Here is a 20,102-nt window from a genome sequence, read left to right on the forward strand (position 1 = left end):
CCCTAGGAGCGGGTGAGGGATAAAGCGGTGCTGGCTGAGCACGACGTGGGATGCTGGGCTGGAAATCCTGGATCACCACTGCTTCCAGGTGGGAAAGATGGATTTGAGGGCAGGAGAAAGGGATGAATGTCCATCACATGCTTTTGGAAGCAGCTGGCTGGTGGTGGCTGGGAATTTGGCACCTTGAGTCTTGTCTGCACCTTTAAAGCTGGAGCTGGTAGCAGTGGGGAGAAGAGGAGGGACTGATGGCATCCAAGGAGATGCAGCCTGACATGTCCTGAGGCTGAGGCATGCTGGATCCTCCTGGAGAAACTCCTCCAGGAGGAACTTCTTTGGTGAGATCTCATGGAGATGGAGGAGCAGTCAGCCTAGGAATGTCCAAAACTAGGCTTGGGGAACCATTTGGAACCATGGGAGGAGAGCAGGCACTAGGGATGACAGCAGAGCTTCCCTGGCAGTGAGCTGCTGGGGTCAGTGGCATCGTCCTGGTTTATACCCCTCTGTTAGAGCAACAAGCAGCACAGGTGGTTTGTCACCTTCTCTTCCTCTTCTCCTCCTCCTCAACCCACTGACACATCCCCAAATCCTGCATTGTCCATTGTATGGTGGAGTCTCTGGCCACTACCCACCCTGAGGAGAAGGTTCTGGGATGGTTGAAGTCTTCAGGTGCTTGTCTTGGGGATAGGTTCTCAGCCTTCTCTGAGGTGGTGATGTTTACTGAAAGACCAACCTGGAATGGTTGAGAGGGATAAAGTGAGGATGGAAGGTCTGATGGGGTCATTACCTATGTTTGGTGTCATCAAGGAGAAGCTTTGTGGCTTTTGGGAGTACAGACCAGGCCCAGTTTGCTTAGAAATGGGGCCAAAGGGTGTCACAAGGACCCTTGGGTGCTGCTTTCAAGGAAGCATCACCAGAAGCTGCTCCCACATTGACTAAGGGGAATGTCTGGGCCAGGAGGTCCAGGTCCCGTTTGGACCTTGAACTTGAGGTTTTTGGTTCTGTGGGGTGTGTGTGGACTGGGCCTGTGGATCTTGGACCAGAAAAGTCCTTTCCCAGCCCCTCCACCTTGAGCTTCTGTTCAGGTATTAGACCTTTTTGGGGGGACACCATCTGGGCATACATGATAGCTCCTGAGGTGCTGGTGTGTCACAAGGGAGGTCACTCCAGAGTGATCTGCAGATGGAGGCAAGGTGGCAGAGCCTGGGGGCTGGCACTGGTCTGTTTGCACCCAAACCATTGGTGCTGCCCATGGTGGTGGATTGAGCTGATCCCAACCTGTGCCACCGACACTGGATGACACCGATGGGACTCTGCGAATGGAAGCAGCAGCAGGAGGTCCCAGGGGGTTTGATGGCCTGGGAAGGTGATGGGGGTCCAGGGTGGGCTGTCCTAGGGCCAGCAGCCTGATGCCCACAGTGGGTTTGATGGACTGTAGGGATGGTGGGACTCCAGAATGGACTCTTCCAGTGGTCAACAGTTGACTGTCCTCAGGGTATTTGATGGGCTGGGGGTGATGGGGCTCCAGGATGGGCTGTCCCAGGGCCAGCAGTGTGCTCTCCCCAGTGGGTTTCATGGGCTGGGGGGACTCCATGGTGGGATATCCAGGGGCCAGCATGAGTTTGGGGGTGATGTGGGCTCCGGGGTGGTGCTCCCTGGTCCTGGTGGAGAGCAATGTGCTGTCCCCAGTGGGTTTGATGGACTGGCAGGCAGTGGGGGTCCAGGATATGCTGCCCCCAGTGGGTTTGATATGCTGGGGGTTCATGGGACTCCAGGATGGGCTATCCCAGGAGCAGCAGTTTGATATTCCCGGTGGGTTTGATGGACTGGTGGGCAGTGGGGGTCCAGGATGTGCTGCCCCCAGTGGGTTTGCCGGGCTAGGGGTGGGTACCGAAGCTCCAGGGTGGGCTATCCCAGAGCCAGCCTTGTGCTGTCCCTCGATGTCCCGGTGTGTGCCGGGGTCTGCAGGCTGTGCTCTCCCTCTGGGCGCAGGGCAGAGCAGCAGGAGCCCTGGGAGGCTGCCGGAGCTGTTGCAGTGGTGGCTGCTGGCTGGTGCCGGCGGTGCCGGGGCCGGTGCCGGTGGTGCTGGTGCGGTCATTATCTGGGGAGCGGATGCCCAGTGGCTCTGTGGGGACCACTAATGGGCCGATTCCATTTCCAGTGGATGACGCCACTGGGGCCGCGCGTTAAGAGCCGCAGCTCCGGGAAGGGGAGCAGCAGAAGCCGGGGGGGGGAGCGATGCGAGCGGGCAGCCACCAACCCCCCCCCCCCCCATCCCCAGCCCCCACACACCACCAGCGACCACCACCAGTTTGCATCCACCTCCAACTGGTGGGAAACCCACCCGGGACGTTACGGAGGAGCCGGAGTGGAGGACACGGGTGGGGTCCCGGCTCCATGCCCACTCGCCTTGGTCCTTCCTAAAGCGAAACCCACCCCCCCCCACACACACCAACCCTGAGCTCCGCGCTCCGGGGGCGGATGGAGCGGAGGAGGAGGAGGAGGAGGGGTGAGTCTGCCCGGGGAGGCTGCGGGATGGAGACACGCGTGGGGCTGGGCACGGAGAGGGTGGGGGTGATGAGGGGATGGGAGTGAGTGGAGCTGCACGGGGAGTGAGTGTGAGGTGGGGATGGGGGAGGTCGATGAGGGAGGGGGGTGTCCTGGCTGTGCGTGGAGGGGTGCTGAGGAAATGGCAATAGTGGTCACGCGTGGAGAGGGTTTGTGTCGAGGTGGCGGGGGCCCCTGGATCTGCACAGGCTGGGAGTGTGGAGTGACGCTGGGGTACGTGGAGATGAGGGTCCTGGGCACGGGTGGGAGGGGGGGGGGGGGAGAGGATGGGGCTGTGCCGAGGAGCTGGGAGTCCGTAGATCTGCACGGGATGGGGATCTGCTTGGGTAGGTGGGGATGTGGGTCCTGAACACGTGTGGGGGATGTGCTGAGGAGGTTGGGGGCTTGGAGATGCGCTGGATGTGTGCCGAGGGGATGGGGCTCCGTGGACCCGCACGGGATGTGAGTGTGGAGCAATGCTGGGGGAGGTGGGGTCCTGGGCACGTGTGGGGTGTCTGTGGGATAGGGGTCCTGGACGTGGGTGGGGTGTGTGCCGAGGGGGTCGGGGTCCATAGAGCTGCACGGGATGTGGAACTGTGGGGTAGGTGAGGGTGCTGGACACGTGTGGGGTGTGTGCTGAGGGGCTGGGGTCCTGGGCACACCTGAGGTAGCTGCCGAGGAGGCTGGGGTCCTGGACACGAGTTGGGAGTCTGTGGCAAGGGGATGGGGGGACCGCGCATCTGCACGGGCGCTGAGCGTGGGGTGATGCTGGAGAATGTGGGCTGTGCAGCCTGAACACTCGTGGGGGGGGTGCTGAGGGGCTGGGGGGGGTCCTCGGGCTGTGTGCGGGGTGATGCTGGGCTGCATGGCGCTGTGGGTCCTGGCAGTGCGTGGGGTCTGTGCTGAGGAGATGGGGGGCCGTGGGTCTGCGTGGCTTGTGAGTGCAGGGTGATGCTGGGGGACGTGGGGGTCTCAGACACGCATGAGGGTGCATGGCAAAGCTATGGGTGTCCTGAACATGGGGGGACTGTGTGCTGAGGGGAGTGGGTGTCTCGGACATGGGTGGGGTGTCTGTGTGGAGGGGGTGGAGGTCCTGGACATGCATGGGGTTTGCTGAGGAGATGTGGGTCCTGGACACGAGTAAGATGCCAGTGTGGAGGGGACTGAGGTCCTGGACACATGTGGGGTGTGCACAGTGGGGCTGGGAGCAGGCGTGGGTCAGTCTCATGTAGGCTGTGTGTGCAGTGGAGCACACGAGTGGGCTGCACACCCAGCACTACGTGGGCTGTGTGAGAGTGGGGCTGGGGGCTGGATCCACATCCACTCGTGGGCCAAGTCACATGGAGCTCTGGAAGGGCCAGCATCCTGCCACCACCCCACAGCAGCTGGAATGGGGCCAGGGGTGTCCCTTTGGGGCAAAAAAGTCCCTTTTGTCCCACCTGGATCCCCCACTGCAGCCCCCTCCGGCCTGTAAATCATTGGCTTTTACCACCCCTCCTCTGGCCCCATTGTCACACCAGTTTATGGGTCTGGGGCTGCTGCTGGCCATAAAGCTCTCCCAGCTTGCAGGACTGACTTGGTGGGTGAGGAGGAGGAGGAGGAGGGACGTGCTGTCCTGGTCCCCCCCCCACTGGACAGGTAGGCAGGGAGGGGTCTAGCAGTGTGGCTCAGGGGTGGTAGAACCAGTGGGGGCTGGGATATGGAGTGGCTGTAGCCCCAATATAAGGACTGTCTGCACCCCCAGGATGTGACTGGTTAAACTCCCAGTATGAGGACTGGTTGCACACCCAGGATGTGACTGGTTGAACCCACAGTATAAGGACTGATTGTATGCCCAGGATGGGTCTGGTTGCACCCCCGGGATGTGACTGGTTGAACCCCCAGTATGAGGAATGATTGCACCCCCAGGATGAGGAGTGGTTGTACCCCCAGGGTTGGGTTGGAGCAGGGAGGGCTGGGAGTGAGTAGTGAGAACTGGGCTTCTGCAGGAAGGGGGTAGCAGGACTGTGGCCCTAGCTCTGGTCATTCAGTCCCTCTTCTTCCCATCCCATGGGACTGGAGGACCCACAGATCCTCTGGCTTGTGTTCCCTTGGATCCCAGAGGAGTCTGGGGACCCTTGCTCCTGGGGATCTTGGTCCAGGAGCATTCAGCCCCCATTTCAGTGCTGGGAGTCCTCTCAGAACCATTCTTGCCCAGGGTGCTGTGTCCAGATCTTGGCTGTCCTCAACCAGCTGCCCTCTCTGCTGTCACCAGGGTTCTGTTCCTCCTCAGTGTCCCCTGTCATCTCTATCTCCTCCTGCATAAGCATGGTGCCTGAGGCTCCTTGTGTCTGCTGAGCTCCATCCAGGGCTTGCAGAGAGGACTGGGTGTAGCTGGGCTGGGTCTGCCCTTTGGTTGCTCTTGATCTCCCAAGTTCCATGACTCCATCACAGTGGGACCATCCTCTGCTGCAGTCTGTCCCCTTTGGGTCACACCTTGGTTCAAGCCCCACGTGAGGACCTCGGGGAGGTCTTGCTGGTGAAGTCCTAATACCAAGTGCTGCCAAATTCCAGTGCACAGGTTAGAGGGGATGGACACCCAAAGGTGATGTGTAAGTCAGCGTGGTCTCATCCCACCACAAGGTGGACCCTGGGTCATGAGGGACATGGGAACCCACCGAAGCTGCTCTCTGCTCCCCTCTGCATGATCCTCACTGCAGGCTGAGATGTCTCTTAGTGCTTTGGGGAGTGGGTGGGCTTCAGGTCACTGGTGTGTGAGACCTTCCCAGCTGAGAAGCTCAATGGCAGCAGACAGCAGCTGATGAGGGGCTGTTTGCCACCACAGCCCATTCTCATCCCAGCAGTGTGCTCACAAAGCCCTTCCTAGCTCACCCTTGCCCTCCTAACTCCTCTTGGGATCTCATGGTGGTCTGAATCAACGGAGGGTGGCCCAGGACAGTGACTCACTGACTGTCTGCATCTCCTCAGAGAGTGGAGAGAGCATCTCACTCGAGATGGACCTGAGTATTTGCTCCTTGGGCCAGAAAATCCCCACTCCAAGCAGCTCGGTTGCTGTTTCCTGAATCCAAGCAGCTCGGTTGCCTTTTCCTTGCTGGGGAGGGGGATGGGAGCCACCAAATCTTCCTTCAGCAGTCAAAGCCAAGCTGCCTTTGCTTTCTCCTGCTCCTCAAGGTCAGCCCAGCTCATGAAAATCAATTTCCCCTTGGCCTCTCTCTGCTGCATGAAGAGATTCTACCTGTGGCACTTCACCTAGCTGAAAGCCTTGGCCGCCACCGGCCGCTGGCCACAGGCAGTGTTGGTGGGGAGCTTCCCATGGGAATGGAGCCTTCCTGCAGCCCGAGGGGGGGTGGCAGTGCCTGCCTCACTGAGGGGTGGCTGCTCAGGTCTGCCACAGGAGAGGGTGGCTTTGTCCTAGGGAAGCAGAGGGAGCGTGGGGCTGAGGTTGAACCCTGGAGGTGCTGTGGGAAGCTCTTCACTGGGGGTTGTCATGGGATGAGTTCATGGCTCCACTCTCCGGAGCTCCTGGGCAGCTCCCCTTGGCAGGCAACAGAGGTTGGAAGCTTCTTTCTCCCTCTGAAGAATCTCAGCATGGTGGGGTTGGAAGGGACCTGTGTAGATCAATCAATCCAATTGCCATTCTCAAGCAGGGACGCCCACAGCAGGTTGCCCAAGGTCATGAAGTCCAGCTGGATTTGGAGTCTCCCCAGAGAAGGAGGCCCCCAACCCCTCCTGACCCAGCCCCACAGAGGTTTCACCCAGATGCTACCAGCAAAGTCTGGCATCCCCAGGTTTTGGTGATGGTGCTGAAGCCATGAGGTCAAAGCTGCTGCAGGCATGGGCAGGTGAGGAGCTGTGGGGCAGGTGAGGAGCTGTGGGACATGAGAGTCCTTGCAAAAATAGAGAACCAGAGAATGGTTTTGGCTGCAAGAGATCTTTCAGCTCACTGAGTCCAACCACTAACTCAGCACTGCCAGGTCACCACCAAACCATGGCCCTCAGCAACACATCTCCATGGCTTTGAACCCCTTCAAGGGTGGGGACTCCACTACTGTCCTGGGCAGCCTGGGCCAGCCCTTGGCAACTCTCAAGAGGAAGAAGTTTTTCCTCTTGTCCAACCTAAATCTCCCCTAGGGCAACTTGGAGATGTTTCCTCTTGTCCTGTCACGTGTTCCTTAGGATAAGAGACCAACCCCAGGTCTCCAATCTCCTTTCAGGGAGTTGGAGAGAGCCAGAAGGTCTCCCCTCAACTTTCTTTTCTCCAGGCTCAACAACCCTAAGTCCCTCAGCTACTCCTCACAAGCCCTGTTCTCCAGACTCTTCACCAGCTTCACTGCCCTTCTCTGGACCTGCTCCAGCCCCTCAATGTCCTTCATGGAATGAGGGGCCCAAAACCCACCCCAGGATTTGAGGTGTGGCCTCAGCAGTGCCCAGTCCAGGGGGACAATCCCTGCTGTAGTCACCTCCCTGACACTTCAGATGGTCCTGACCTTCTCTGTGGATGCAGCAGACTCAGGAAGTGTTTCCTCAAAACATGATCCATCAGCATGGCAGCAAGGTGGGGCTTGCTCCAGGGACAGAGAGGACAGTGGGAGTGACTCCAGTGGTGCAAGGGGTGGAAAATCCTCCAGGGCCACAAAAAGCTGTAAAGCAGGCAGAGATGCTGTGCCCACCTGCTTCGAGGGACAGGTCTCACAGGAGATTATGTCTCCTCAGGCCCAGAAGGTCATTCATAGAATGGCAGACTGGTTTGGCTTGGAAGGCACCTTAAAGATTATCTGGTTCCAATCCACCTGCCATGGGCAGGGTCACCTTCCACTAGAGCAGGTTGCTCAAGGCCTCACCTAACCTGGCCTTGAACCCCTCCAGGGAGGGGACATCCACAGCCTCCCTGGGCAACCTGTTGCATCAGCATCCTTTGGTCGTTTCTTGTTCAGGTCGTTTGAGTCTGGTTGAGGGAAACCACTTCAGAGGAGTTCTCCAGCTTCCAGCTTCCTGCTTTGTGTGGATGGATCCATTCTAACGTCTCCTCTGTCCTCCTGCCCCATCCTTTAGGGCTCGTAGATGTTCCCTGATGCCGTGGGCTGCCCTGGCTCCTGGAGATGCAGCTCTCTTCCAGCGCGGCCGAGCTCAGCTGTGACGAGACGATGGAGCCGCCCTCAGAGGACTTCCAGCAGGTCCTGTCCATCGACCAGATCCGCTCCATCCGTGCCAGCAACAACTACGTGGAGCGCCCGGCTGGCTGCTGCCAGCAGACCCGCTCCAACCCGTCCCTGGCCCAACCCCCTCAGAAACAAGAGTGGTCCCAGGACCGCCTGGCGTCTTCCACCTTCCAGGACCTGCACCTCAGCCACCAGATGCCACCTTTGCAACAGCACATGAGCCATTCCAGCACGGCCAGCTCGGTCTCCCAAAGCACCACCACCTCCGAGCAGCGCCTCCTCAGCAGCCTCACCCCTTCCCACTCCGGGCACTCCCTGGTGCGGACGCAGCCGCGGGCCGGCGAGCCGAAAGCCGAGGAGTCGCCGCTGAAGGGGGCAGCGGAGAAGCCTCCCCCGCACGGCCACCACCACCTCTTCATCTGCGAGGAGTGCGGGCGCTGCAAGTGCGCTCGCTGCACGGCCGCCCGCAGCCTGCCCTCCTGCTGGCTCTGCAACCAGCGCTGCCTCTGCTCCCCCGAGAGCCTCCTCGACTACGGGACCTGCCTCTGCTGCGTCAAGGGGCTCTTCTACCACTGCTCCACCGACGACGAGGACACCTGCGCCGACGACCCCTGCTCCTGCGGGCCGGGCTCCTGCTGCGCCCGTTGGGCTGCCATGAGCTTCCTCTCCCTCTTCATGCCCTGCCTCTGCTGCTACTTTCCTACCTTGGGGTGCCTCAAACTGTGCCAGCGGGGTTATGACGGTCTCAAGCGACCCGGCTGCCGCTGCCAGAGCCACACCAACACGGTCTGCAGGAAGATCTCCTCCTCCAGCAGCACGCCTTTCCCCAAGACCCTGGACAAACCGGTATGACCCTGCCAGGGAGGATAAGAAGGCTTTACTCCTCCTCTTCCTCCTCCCCCTCTCCATCCCTCTCCTTCAGCTCTGCAGCACACACACACACCCGCCCCTGCCCACCATCACCCCAGAATCACCCATCTCATCCCTACTGGGGTCCTCTAACCTCTGGCAACAGCAAGGTGGCAGGGTGACCAGGGCAGCTGGCACCGAGCTGGCAGCAAATGGTGGTTTTGCACAGGTAGGTGAGGGACCAAGAGTGGCAGAGAGAGCTGGTGATGCCCTCCGCAGTGGAGAAGGGTGGCTCGGAGGGCACTCAGAGCTCTGCTCTCAGAGGGTTTTAGGAGCTGCCCTTACCCATGGTGTGGTTCTTCCCAGGGAGGGAAGGAGGCAGGTCATAGATTCATGTAGGATCATGGAATGGTTTGGGTTGGAAGGGACCATCAAGATCATCGAGTTCCAACATCCCTGCCATGGGCAGGGACACCTTCCACTAGAGCAGGTTGCTCAAGGTCTCATCCCATCTGGCCTTGAACACCTCCAGGGAGGGGGCATCTATGACCTCCTTGGGCAACCTGTTCCAGTGTCTCACCAGGTCAACCAGAGTCAACCACACATCTTTGCAAGGGTCCTCCAGCAGCCAGACCTTCTCCTTGCTCTCTTTATATCTCCTCAGCACTTTTCTCCTCTGACTTGGCCATAGGCCTGCTTTCCCCAAGGGGCTTGGGGTGCTGTGAAGTCCCACTGGTGGCTTCTCTCTGGGCTTGGAAGCAGCTGGGAGAAGCAAAACGAGCTTCCAGAGGAGGTGGCATCATATTTTTTCTGTCTGCAAGAGGAAGGGAAGGTGTGGGAAGCTTCAGAAACCTTCTGGCAGGGGAAGGAGCTGTCGGAGGCAGCCCAGCCCACTCGCTTCTGCCCAACTGCAACGAGGGAAAGGTCCCCTTTGGGACTTGGCTGAGAGAGAGAAGCTGGTTTGCAGTTGCCATTCATTTCTTCAGCCTTCAAGGGCTGCCTCCAAGAGCACAACCACCCTGGCCAGGATGGGAACTGCCATCCGTCTCCAGCCCACCACCATGCAGATGCCACCAGCAGTGACTCTGTGCTTCAGCCCCAATCTGGCACCTTCCACCAGCACTGAATTCACTTGAAAGGAGAAACAGCCCAAACCTACCTGCCAACAGCTGCCCCTCCACTGCTCTCCCCATCTCTCAACACTAAGCCTGGGGCATTCCCTGCTAGGGACCTCCTGCAGCTCCTGCTTTGGGCTGGAGGGAACCAGAGAGCCAGAAGGAGACGATGAAAGATGGAATTCAACCTTCCCTCCCTGCAGAAGCTGCCTTTGAATCCTCACCTTGTGTTCCCTGTGGCACCATGCTGGCACTGCTGAGGGCATTCAGCAAGCTGGGGATGGGTCTGAGCCAAGCCCTGGGGCTGGGCCATCTGCAGACCAGAAGGAGACCTGAATCAGGGTCAGTCCTGTGTGGCTTCCGTGCTGTGATGATAATATGCCCATGCCCAGTCGGTGGGGAGCTCCTCCCGGTGCTGGACTCAGCCCCATCTCTGCTTACAGTTGTGTGGTACCAGCTATCAGTGGTGACCCTGCTGGCATCACTTGGAGCTGGGATGATGTCCCAGAGCCCAGCTCTGCCAACCTGTCTTCCTTGGCTCAAAAGGGACACAAACCTTCAACTTGTGGTTCCCTGTGGCAGGGCAGACGAGTCCCATCCCTGGTGTGACATTGGTGGCTGGGGCATGGAGCGGCAGAACAGTTGAGGTTGGAAGAGACTTTCACCTTGCTGTGATGATAACAAGTCCATCTGTATTTGGTGGGGAGCTCTTTCTGGTGCTGGGCTCAGCCTCATCTCCACTCACAGATGCTTGGTGGTGACCCTGCTGATATCACTTGGAGTTGGCATGATGTCCCAGTGTCCAGCTCTGGCAACCTGTCCTCCTTCTGAGGGGTGTGAGAGCAGAGGGAAGCAAATGGTTCTCCCTGGACAAATATATGCAACATGTCCCTTGGCCTGCTCCATGAACCTGCCATGTGGGGCTGGTCACCACCTTCCCTCCACCACCTCCTCAGGGAGAGTTCTGTGGATCTCTTTTTGTAGATCTATGGGTAGGCCAAGTAGGTCTCTCTCTGATCATCCTCATGATATGGCTGTGATGGGTGCCAGATGCAAGGTTTGGCCTCCTGACCCACTGGCACATGCTGGGAGGTGATGATTTCCCAGGTTGTTTATCCCTCATCCCAGACCTTTCATCCCCAGGTAGTTGGGAGAAGGCTTGGAAGTTGTCCTGCTTGACAGAGAAGGTTAGGATTGAGTTCTGGCTGCAGGGTGAGGCAGGAGGAGACTCTCGTGGTGGGATTCCTCTTTCTGTATCTTGCTTTCTCAAAGCTGTGGTTGATCCAAGCTGCCTCTGTTGCGGGGAGAAGCAGCTCCAGGGAGTGATTCATCCTGCTCAAAAACATCCTCCATTGACTCATCTTCTGGCAGTGCCTGGCTTCTGTGGCTCAGGGGGACCCTACCCTTCAACTCATGCCTCCTGTGGAAGGGGAGATGAATCCCATCCTTGCTGTGATGTTTTCACCTGGGGCATGGAGTCACAGCATAGTTTAGGTTGGAAGAGGCCCCTAGGATCATTGAGTCCAACCCTTAACCCAGCACTGCCGGGTCACCACCAAACCATGTTCCTCAGCACCACATCTCCACGGCTCTGAAAGCCTTCCAGGGATGGAGACTCCACATTGTGGGTATTACCAAAGTCCTCCTCCTGATTTCATCTGGATCCAAAGGTGGAAGATGCTTCTGGGCCAAAAATAGAGCCCCCAGTTCCATAAGCTGAGAAGAGTTTGGGATGATGTTTTGGGTCACAGCGAGGATCTCCTGGCACTGAGAGAGGAGAAGGCCATATCTGTGTGGTTGGTCAGCCCTGGTCTCTGAAACTGCACAACTGTTTTGGGTTAGAAGAGAACTCTGGGACATTAAGCCCTAACCATCAACCTAACACCACCATGACCATCAAACTATGTCCCAAAGTGCCATGTCCACACCATCAGGGTGGTGTCTCCACAAGACCACGACCTTCTCAGAGGATGCCCAGTGGAGGGAGGGCTGTGTCCCCGTCAGATCTGCCTGTGTCCCTCTGGCAGCAGCAACAGAAACCCAACGTTTTAACCCAGATGCCAATCATTTCTTGACTCCTGCTTCCAGTGATGCTTCCAGCAAGAGGACCCTTCCTTGATTTGCTCTTCTACTGGTGCTGATTAAACTCCTTCCTCCTGAAGCATGTCAAGATTTTTTTTCCAGGTGGGGAAAAATTTTCCCCTTTCTGTCAGGGATTTGAGGGACTCTCTTGATGGAGGATGTGAAATGGTTCATTGAAGCCCTCTGAAGAAATCTATTGAGCAGAACCTTCCAACTTGCTCCACTTTGATTTGATTTGATTTGATCCTCCCCCTCTCCCTCCCCCCCCTCCTTTTTCCTCCTCCTTTCTCAGCGGCTCCTGCTTGTAAATTTAGTTACCACCTCGGTAGCTCTGCAATTCATTGCTTCCTCTCCTGATGGTGGAGTGACTCAACATGTGAAGCTTCATCATTCTCAAGTCATGCAAGCAATGGGGGATGACCTCCTCCAGGTGCTGGAACTGTAGGATGAGGAGATGGTTGCCCATGGATCATCTCCCTGGAGCCAGTTGTGCTTGCTCAGGAGAAGCCCTGAGCTACTCCTGCAGCTTACTTACCTTCAGTCGTTGGCAGGAGACCAGGACCTCTGCCAGGAGCCTTCTACCTAATGGGCTTTTTTTCTGGGTCAGTGGAAAAGTCCTGCCTCTTCCAGGGAATGGTGCCACAGCCTGGGTGAGGAGCCCAGCCAGGTCTCCTGCCTGTCTCACCTACAAGAAATGGCAAAGCTCAGACACATTTTATGAGATAAAGGACAGTAGAAGGGAGTTGGAGAGGAGGAGAGACCCAGAGGGAGGAGGAGAACCCCAGATGGGCACCAAGGACTGAAAGACCAGCACAGGGCTTTGGTCTAACTGTGTTAAGGGCCACAATGCTCATCAGTATCTATAGGGCAGATAACAAGAGCATGGGGCCAGACTCTTCTCAGTGGGTGCAAAGTGGAACCCAGGAGGTTCCACCTGAACAGGAGGAGGAAGTTCTTGGGTGTGAGGGTTCTGGAGGCCTGGAGCAGGCTGCCCAGAGAGGTTGTGGAGTCTCCTTCTCTGGAGAGCTTCCAGCCCCAGGTGGTCACTGTGATGCTGGGCAAGCTGCTGTGGGTGCCCTGCTTTATCAGGGGGGTTTGGACTGGATGAGGTCCCTCCCAGCCTCCACCATGCTGAGATCCTGAGGTTCTGCAACCAAGCAAAGCCGCATCCAAGCCATATAGTTGCGTGCCTGGAGAAGTCTGTACTCTGATGGTAGGAACAGGTAGCTTCACATGGGGTTACTGGTTCCAGCCCCATTTGGTGTGGCCTCAGCTCCTTGCTTTCAGCAGAAATTAGCCAGAAACTCTCCAAGGAGGCTCTCTGAGCTCATCTGGTGTCAAGATGGCTGCAGGCAGCCTCCCACTGTGGTTTTCTCCTGAGCTGTTCCTCACATCTTCAGAGCAGACCCATCTTACTCCCTCCCCTTCTCCATCTGCTAGATACTTCGGTTTCCCTGCAAGGACTCCAAGTTTGATTTGGGATGTGAGCCCCTTTCCTGCCCCACCCAGCAATGAGTCAGACCACATCTGCTCCAGATGTTTGCCTTCAGCTGCTCATGCTGGAGGCTTGGGTTTCCCTGTCCTGATGTGTCCTCTTTGGTTTTCTTCTGGGAGAGTCACACAGTGGCTCCTCTGCTTCCCCTGCACCCCTGTGGTTTGACAAGAATGAAGCCACTTTCTGAGGGAAGATTTATCCATGTTTGGTGTCTCCCTGTGGGCTCCTTTGCCAGGAGCCACGTGGAGCTGTGGGGCAGATTTAGGCAGAGACTCCAGGTGCCAAAGGAGCAGGAGGCAGGAGCTGCTGAGCAGGACCTGAGCTCCTCCTGCTCTGCTCCTCATGCAGGAATACCCACTTCCCACCCAGGCCTCCAATCCTCCATCCACAGGAGAGCTGCTCCTTGCTCTCTCCAAGCTTGGTCTTGCTTCCTTCTTTCCCTGCTGGCAAACGTGTGGTTGGTCCCAGCACCAATGAGGAAGGGTCTCCAGAGACCAAGGTGGTGTCTTCCTCCCCAGCCAGCTCCACCAGCTCCATCCTGGTGGAAGAGCAGAAGTGGTCCTTGGGGTGCTGTGCACCCACCCCTGACAAACATCAGTGCCAGACAAAAACATCAAAGAACAGCAGGGACTCAGCTCTCCAATTCCATACAATCCCCCTGGGTTGCTGTTGCTCCTCTCCATGAACCCAAAGCCTGAGGGACAAGTTCCAGTAACTGATGGTTACATCAGATGCCAAAACACGGAGTGACAGCTTGTGGATGGCTGCTTTGGAGCAAGAAAGAGGGATGAGAGGTGGAATGGGAGGAGCTGCTGACAGGCTTGCAGGGCAGGGCTGTAGAGGGCAGGAGACACCACAGCCCAAACCTGCTGCTTCCAGCACCTGCTTGCTCAGTTTAGTCTTTGCTGCTGTCCCTTGGCTGTTTTGAGGCTGGAGCAAGCTTGGAGGTCTTCACAGAGTGGAAGTCCAGTGAGAAGGATAGCTGAGAGATGTACCCCCCACCCCGGAGCTTTTCCTTGGCCTCCAGCAGCACCCACTTCAGGCTTGCCTTTACCAAGGAGCCCCCAGATCTATATGGGTGCTTGCAACAGCTGAAGGCTGCTGGTCAGCATCTGGTCCACATGGGCCAAACCAGAGCTGTGATCTCTCTGGGCTTGGTCTGCTTCAGGGTGGTTCTCAGTGGGTGTCAGGATCTCCTGTGGACTCTTTCTCCCCGAGCACAGGTCGGGATTGTGTGGGTGAGGTCTGTTATTCTGCTTGGGGTGATGCTGCAGAAGAATCCCTTGAAGGCATAAGCCGTGGAGGCTGGAAGGGTCCTCTTGGAGGGGCATTCTGGGCAGGAGGGACAGATTGGATGGTTAGGGAGAGGTCACACACCTCTGTGGGGCAGAGGGAACATTCAGTGCTGGGTGAGGGGATGCAACATGAGGTCTCTCGTTGGGTCTCCCTCCTGCTGCACCTCCCCGCAGCACCCCAAAGGGCTTCAGCATGGGAAGGGTCAAACCCACCCTGATGAACTGAACTGGGTGTTGGCACAGGAGGTTTCTCACACCCTTGCATCATCAGGTGGGAGGTGTGTGGTCAGCCTGGGGCTACCATGACCAGCTCAGCTGCTCTACCCCACCAGACCCCCTTTCCCCCTTCCCTTTCTCACCCCATCTCAGCAGTTCCCTCTGCAGCCTTCTACCTTCCCAGATGTCCTTAGCAGAAAGTTCTCCTGAGAAGATGGATCCCCCTTGGCTGCCAAGGAGAGGCTCATTGCAAGGACTGAAGATTCTCCACAGAGCTGGTCCAGAGGTGTCCTGTACACTGCATAAAGATCTCCTTCCTGGCTGTCTTCCTTTGAGTTCCTTCTTCTGAGCTACACCAAGCTGGTGGTTGGATTCTGACAATGCTTTTGTCCACCTCTGAAGGAGAAGGTGGTGGGGGGAGGGAAAGGCAAAACAAGCAAACAATAATAAAAAAAACCACCCCAAAACCAAAGTATTTATTTGAAAAGTTTATTTTAGAGATAAGGAGAAAAAAGAAGAAAAAGCACAACAACAACAACAACAACAACAACAATAATAATAATAATAATTAATAATAACCTATTTATTTTAAGGCAGCCTCCTCTGTTTGGTTTTCTCCTCTTGCAAAGCTCTCAGCTGCTCCTGAAGAACTGCTGAGGTGACAGAAGGGATTCCACAGGTGGCTTCAGGAGCCCCACTTAGAGCAACTAATCAATAAAAGTATCTATGGATTTTGAGTGGGGTCTCCTTCTGCTCTTCATTGGTGGAACCACAGAATGCATTGGGTTGGAAGGGATCTTCTCCAACCCCTAGGTGAGGGGTTGACCTGCTGGAAAGCAGCTCCATGAAGAAAGACCTGGGAGTGCTGGTGGGCAAAAAATTCAATGTGAGCAGCAATGTGGCTGAGAGGGTCAATGGTCTCCTCAGGGGCATCCAGAAGAGTGTGGCCAGCAGATTAAGGGAGGTTCTCTGCCTCTCCACTCTACCCTGCTGAGGCCACAGCTGGAGTGCTGGGTCCAGTTCTGGGTTCTCCAGTTCGAGAGAGACAAGAGACTGCTGGAGAGAGGCTCCAAAGATGCTGAGGGGCCTGGAGCATCTCTGTGAGGAGCAAAGGCAGAGAGCTCTGGGGCTGCTGAGCAGGCTGAGAGGGGATCTGAGCAATGCTCAGCAGCAGCTAAAGGACCTGTGAGGGGCAAGAGGATGGGGCCAGGCTCTTTTCAGTGGTGCCCAGTGATAGGACAAGGGTCAGCAGGCACAAACTGGAACCCAGGAAGTTCCAGCTGAACAGGAGGAGAAAATTCTTTGCTGTGAGGGTGCTGGAGCCCTGGAGCAGGCTGCCCAGAGAGGATGTGGAGTCTCCTTCTCTGGAGAGCTTCCAGCCCCAGGTGGACATTGTGATCCTGGGCAAGTTGCTGTCAGTGCCCCTGCTTGAGCAGGGGGTTAGACTGGCTGATCTCCAGAGGTCACTTCCAACCCACACCTTTCTGGGATTTTGGGATTGATGATGGCCAGGCTATGGCTCAGCCTCCTGTTTCAGCCGTGGGGTGCAGTGTGGCTGGGCTCCTGCTAGCCTGGGCTGAGTGTTGGGGGATCCCTTTTAGCTCCATGAAGTCTCTCCTGTCCTGATGCTGAAGAAGGACCTCAGAAATGTCTGTGTGTGCTCTCCCAGATCCCTGAGGAAAGGTCCACTCCTGTAGCCAAAGAGGAAGCAACTGAGGTAGGAAATCCCTGAGACCTTGGGGACTTCAGTCCCTGCAAGACATTCTCTTCAGCATCTCTGGAACCTCCACTGGGTTCTTTCCAGTAGCTCCCTGCCTCTTATGAACTGGAAAGCACAGAAGTGGATCCTGTACTCCTGATGTGGCCTGACATGGGCAGAGTAAAGAGGGAGGAGAACCTCCTTTGATCTGCTGGCCACAGGAGACAGTTGGCCTCCTGGCCATGAGGTCACACTGCTGCCTCCTGGTTTCAGGATTCCCACCCCTGTGGAATTGCAGTCTCCTTGTCTTCAGAGCCAGCAGTCAGGCCAAGCTCACATCCCTCTTGGGGTGTCCAGGTGTGACCCTGGAAGATTTGAGCTAGAAGAGAGGAGGTTTAGACTGGAGATCAGGATGAAATTCTTTACAGTGAGGGCGGTGAGACTCTGAAACAGGTTGCCCAAAGAGGTTTTAGGTGCTCCCTCCCTGGAGGTGGTCAAGGCTGGGTTGGACAAGGCTTTGAGCAACCTGGTCTAGTGGAAGGTGTCCCTGTCCATGGCAGGGGAGCTGGATCTCGATGACCTTTAAGATCTCTTCCAAACCAAAGCATTCCATGATTCTATGACCCAACCTTCTGCCTGGGCTGGAAACCCACCAGCAGCCACCTATCCCTCACCAGCTTGGTAGAAGTGGCTGGTGTGCTCCAGGAGAGCAGGGGGGAGGTGTTGGCAGCGGAGAGGTTGGCTGTCTAGACAGTGGAAAGAAACAAGCCCTCTTAAGGACTCATTCATCTCTTCCTAAGATGCCTAAATAGGTCAGATGACTCATGCCCTGAACGCTCTTCCCTGACTACCAAGGAGCTCTCCACAGCTCTCCAGGCAGGAGACATCTGAAGGTAGCAGCTCTGAAGCTGCAGTGGGTCAGCAGGGGAATTCAGCTGACCCCGAGGAGCCAAAGTGCTGCTTCATCAGTGACTTCATCAGTGACGGTGGTGAGGAGAGGAAGGGACAGTGAAATGCTGGCTGGATTTTAACTCCTGGTGAAGATGGAGAGTGCAGAGACCTGGGTAGGACCAACTGGAAGGTCTAAGCCAGGTCCCTGTTGCCACTGTAGGATGTAGGGACCACGGAGCAGGAGGGATTTGCAGAGTAGCCTCTCCACAACCATAAAGGTGTCCTTGCCTGGTTGTAGTCATCCTCTGTGTCAGGCTGAAGGCAGCTTATTTGCTCTGCAGCCCTCTGACCATTGCTCTGGTCTGCAGAAGCTAATGGTGCTCTGGCCCAGGCAGACAGGAGAGCAGTCTGCTGTTGTCCCCCATGTCCTGCTGCCAGAGCTGCTCAAGGATATCTGGGAAATGGAATGAGGAGACACTGAGAGCCCTGGGGCTGCTCAGCCTGCAGAAGGGGGGATCTTCCCAATGCTCAGCAAAACCTTAAGGGTGGGGGGCAAGAAGATGGGGACAGGCTCTACTCAGTGGTGCCAAGTGACAGGATAAAGGGCAAGAGGCACAAACTGGCCCCCAAGGTGATGGTGATGTGCCATGGTCCTTTTGCTTAGGAGCATTGGGCACCACCTGCACCCTGATCCCACAGCCTCCTGCTTTGGTCCTGCAAAACATCACGGGGTTGGCTTCCAAATCAGGATGCAGCTCACAGCAGACTCCTGCTCCTTGCTGCTGCATTTGGAGGCTGACTGAGTCATGCTCATAAGCTTTTTCTGCCAGACACCAGGGCTTCAGCTTTGCTGAAGTAGTGGAACCAGCATGGAGCTTCTCCAGTCAGCCCAGGAGATGAAGGTTCAACCTCCAGTGCCCCAGCCTGGAGACCAGCATCAGACTGGACACTCCAGACACACATCAGGAAACAGCAGAGAGGATCTGAAACTGTGGATGAGGCACAAAAGCAGGAGTGACAAAAGGTTCACCTGCTGTTTTTAGTCCAGTTAGTGACATGCTCTTTCCTCTGGACATCTCACTCCTGCCCTAAACCTTGTCCTTAGCAGCTACTGAGCACTGGTGCACCAAGTTGTGGGGCTGGTGATCCTCCTGGGGTTACCACTGTAATCCTCCTGCAGCATTTCAGCCTCTGGCTCTGCAGGCTTGCTCAGCCCAGAGGAGATGTGGCTGAGGGGAGACTTTCTGCCTCTCTCCAGTCCCTGAAAGGAGGTTGGAGCCAGGTGGGGGTTGGTCTCCTCTCCCTAGGAACAGGCGACAGGACAAGAGGAAATGCCCTCAAGTTGCACCAGGGGAGCCTGAGGCTGGGCATGGGGGAAAACGACTTTTTAAGCTCCTAGAGTCCAACCATTAACCCACCAATTCCAGGTCACCCCTAAGCCGTGTCCCTCAGCACCACATCTCCATGGCTTTGAAACCTCTGCCCTCCTCCCCTTGCAGGTGCCTGAAGCTGATGAGGTTGAGAGCATTTCTTCTGGCCAGCTGCAGAGTGAAAGCATCCTGCTGCACTGCAAACCCAAACTCCAGCTTCTCCTGGGCAGCTGCTGAAGGCTTTCTGCTTTTCCTCTCCCCACTTGCCTTGCCCCTTGGTGTTCTCCAGGAGGACACGTGTGTGGAACAGTAGGATCTGCTCTTCTGCTGGGCAATTATCATCTGCAGAAACGACTAATCAATCCAGGGCAGCCACCACCACCCCACCCCCCCTGTCTATTTATGCTTTTCTCATTGAAACCAGAGCCAAAGTGCCCCTTTTTGCCTTTTTGTTCCACGGGAAAATGCTGGTTTCTTCCAGCTTCCCAACGGATCTGAATGTGACATCATGTCCTTCGTGGTCCCCACTGCTGCTGCCACCACCACCAGAGTGGAGGTGCCCCCCTGTTGCTGGCAGCCAGCAGGCAGGGCAGTGAGACCCTGTCACCAGCCCTGCCAGTGGGAGTGGAGACATGCCAGCAGTGGCTTGGGTGGCACCTAGAGAACATCACAGGCAGGTCAACAGGTGTCCAGGAGTGTAAGCAAGCATGGGGATGCTTCCTCCTAAAGGTGGTCCACCAGAGGATTCAACTTCAGCAGAACCTAGACTTAAACTGCAGGTGTGGGCTACAGCTTGGTGTAAGGTCTAGAGGGGTTCAGAGCACAGGGCTGGTGAGGAGCAGCTGATGGAATCAGAGCTGTTCAGCCTGCAGGAAAGGAGGCTCAGGATAGACCTGCTGGTTCTTTACAGCTTCCTGAAAGCAGGTAGGAGCCAGGTGGGGGTTGGTCTCTTCTCCCAAGGAACAAGTGATACAGGACAAGAGAAAATGGCCTTGAGTTGCACCAGGGGAGTTTGAGGCTGGCTGTGGGCAAAAATGACTTTAAAGCTCATAATGTTGAACCTAAGCATCACCAGGTCACCACCAAACCCTCTCCCTCAGCACCACATCTTCATGGCTTTGAAACCCCTCCAGAGATGGAGACTCCACTACTGCCCTGAGAAGACTGGGCCAGCCTTTGACAACCCTGAAGGGTAAGAAAGTGCTCCTCATGTCCAACCTAAACCTCCCCTGGGGCAACTTGAGGCCAATTCCTCTTGCCCTATCGCTTGTTCCTTGGGAGAAGAGACCAACCTCTGGTCTCCAACCTGGCTCCAGCCTGGTCTCTAACCTGGCTTCAACCTACTTTCAACATCCTGAACAGCAGAGAGGACTCTCCCACCCTGTAA

General features: G+C 56.6%; 1 protein-coding gene across 8 annotated transcripts; it reads left to right on the forward strand.

Moving 5' to 3' along the window:
* Positions 1 to 17: 17 nt before the first annotated feature.
* On the forward strand, positions 18 to 18,988 carry SPRY3 (sprouty RTK signaling antagonist 3). Of its 8 annotated transcripts, none has more exons than XM_064159281.1 (3): positions 18 to 88; positions 7,597 to 8,549; positions 18,845 to 18,988. In XM_064159281.1, exons 2-3 carry the CDS (start codon positions 7,644 to 7,646, stop codon positions 18,950 to 18,952), a joined length of 1,014 nt encoding a protein of 337 aa, XP_064015351.1. In that variant the 5' UTR covers positions 18 to 88; positions 7,597 to 7,643; the 3' UTR covers positions 18,953 to 18,988. The 8 variants fall into 8 exon arrangements, with proteins under 8 accessions (XP_064015351.1, XP_064015349.1, XP_064015357.1 ...); XM_064159279.1 differs by lacking the exon at positions 18 to 88 and adding an exon at positions 2,200 to 2,506; XM_064159280.1 differs by lacking the exon at positions 18 to 88 and adding an exon at positions 2,684 to 2,778.
* The last annotated feature ends 1,114 nt before the right edge of the window (positions 18,989 to 20,102 follow it).

Source organism: Pogoniulus pusillus, chromosome 19 (genome assembly GCF_015220805.1).
Source record: "Pogoniulus pusillus isolate bPogPus1 chromosome 19, bPogPus1.pri, whole genome shotgun sequence".
In the NCBI taxonomy this organism is placed as follows: domain Eukaryota; kingdom Metazoa; phylum Chordata; class Aves; order Piciformes; family Lybiidae; genus Pogoniulus; species Pogoniulus pusillus.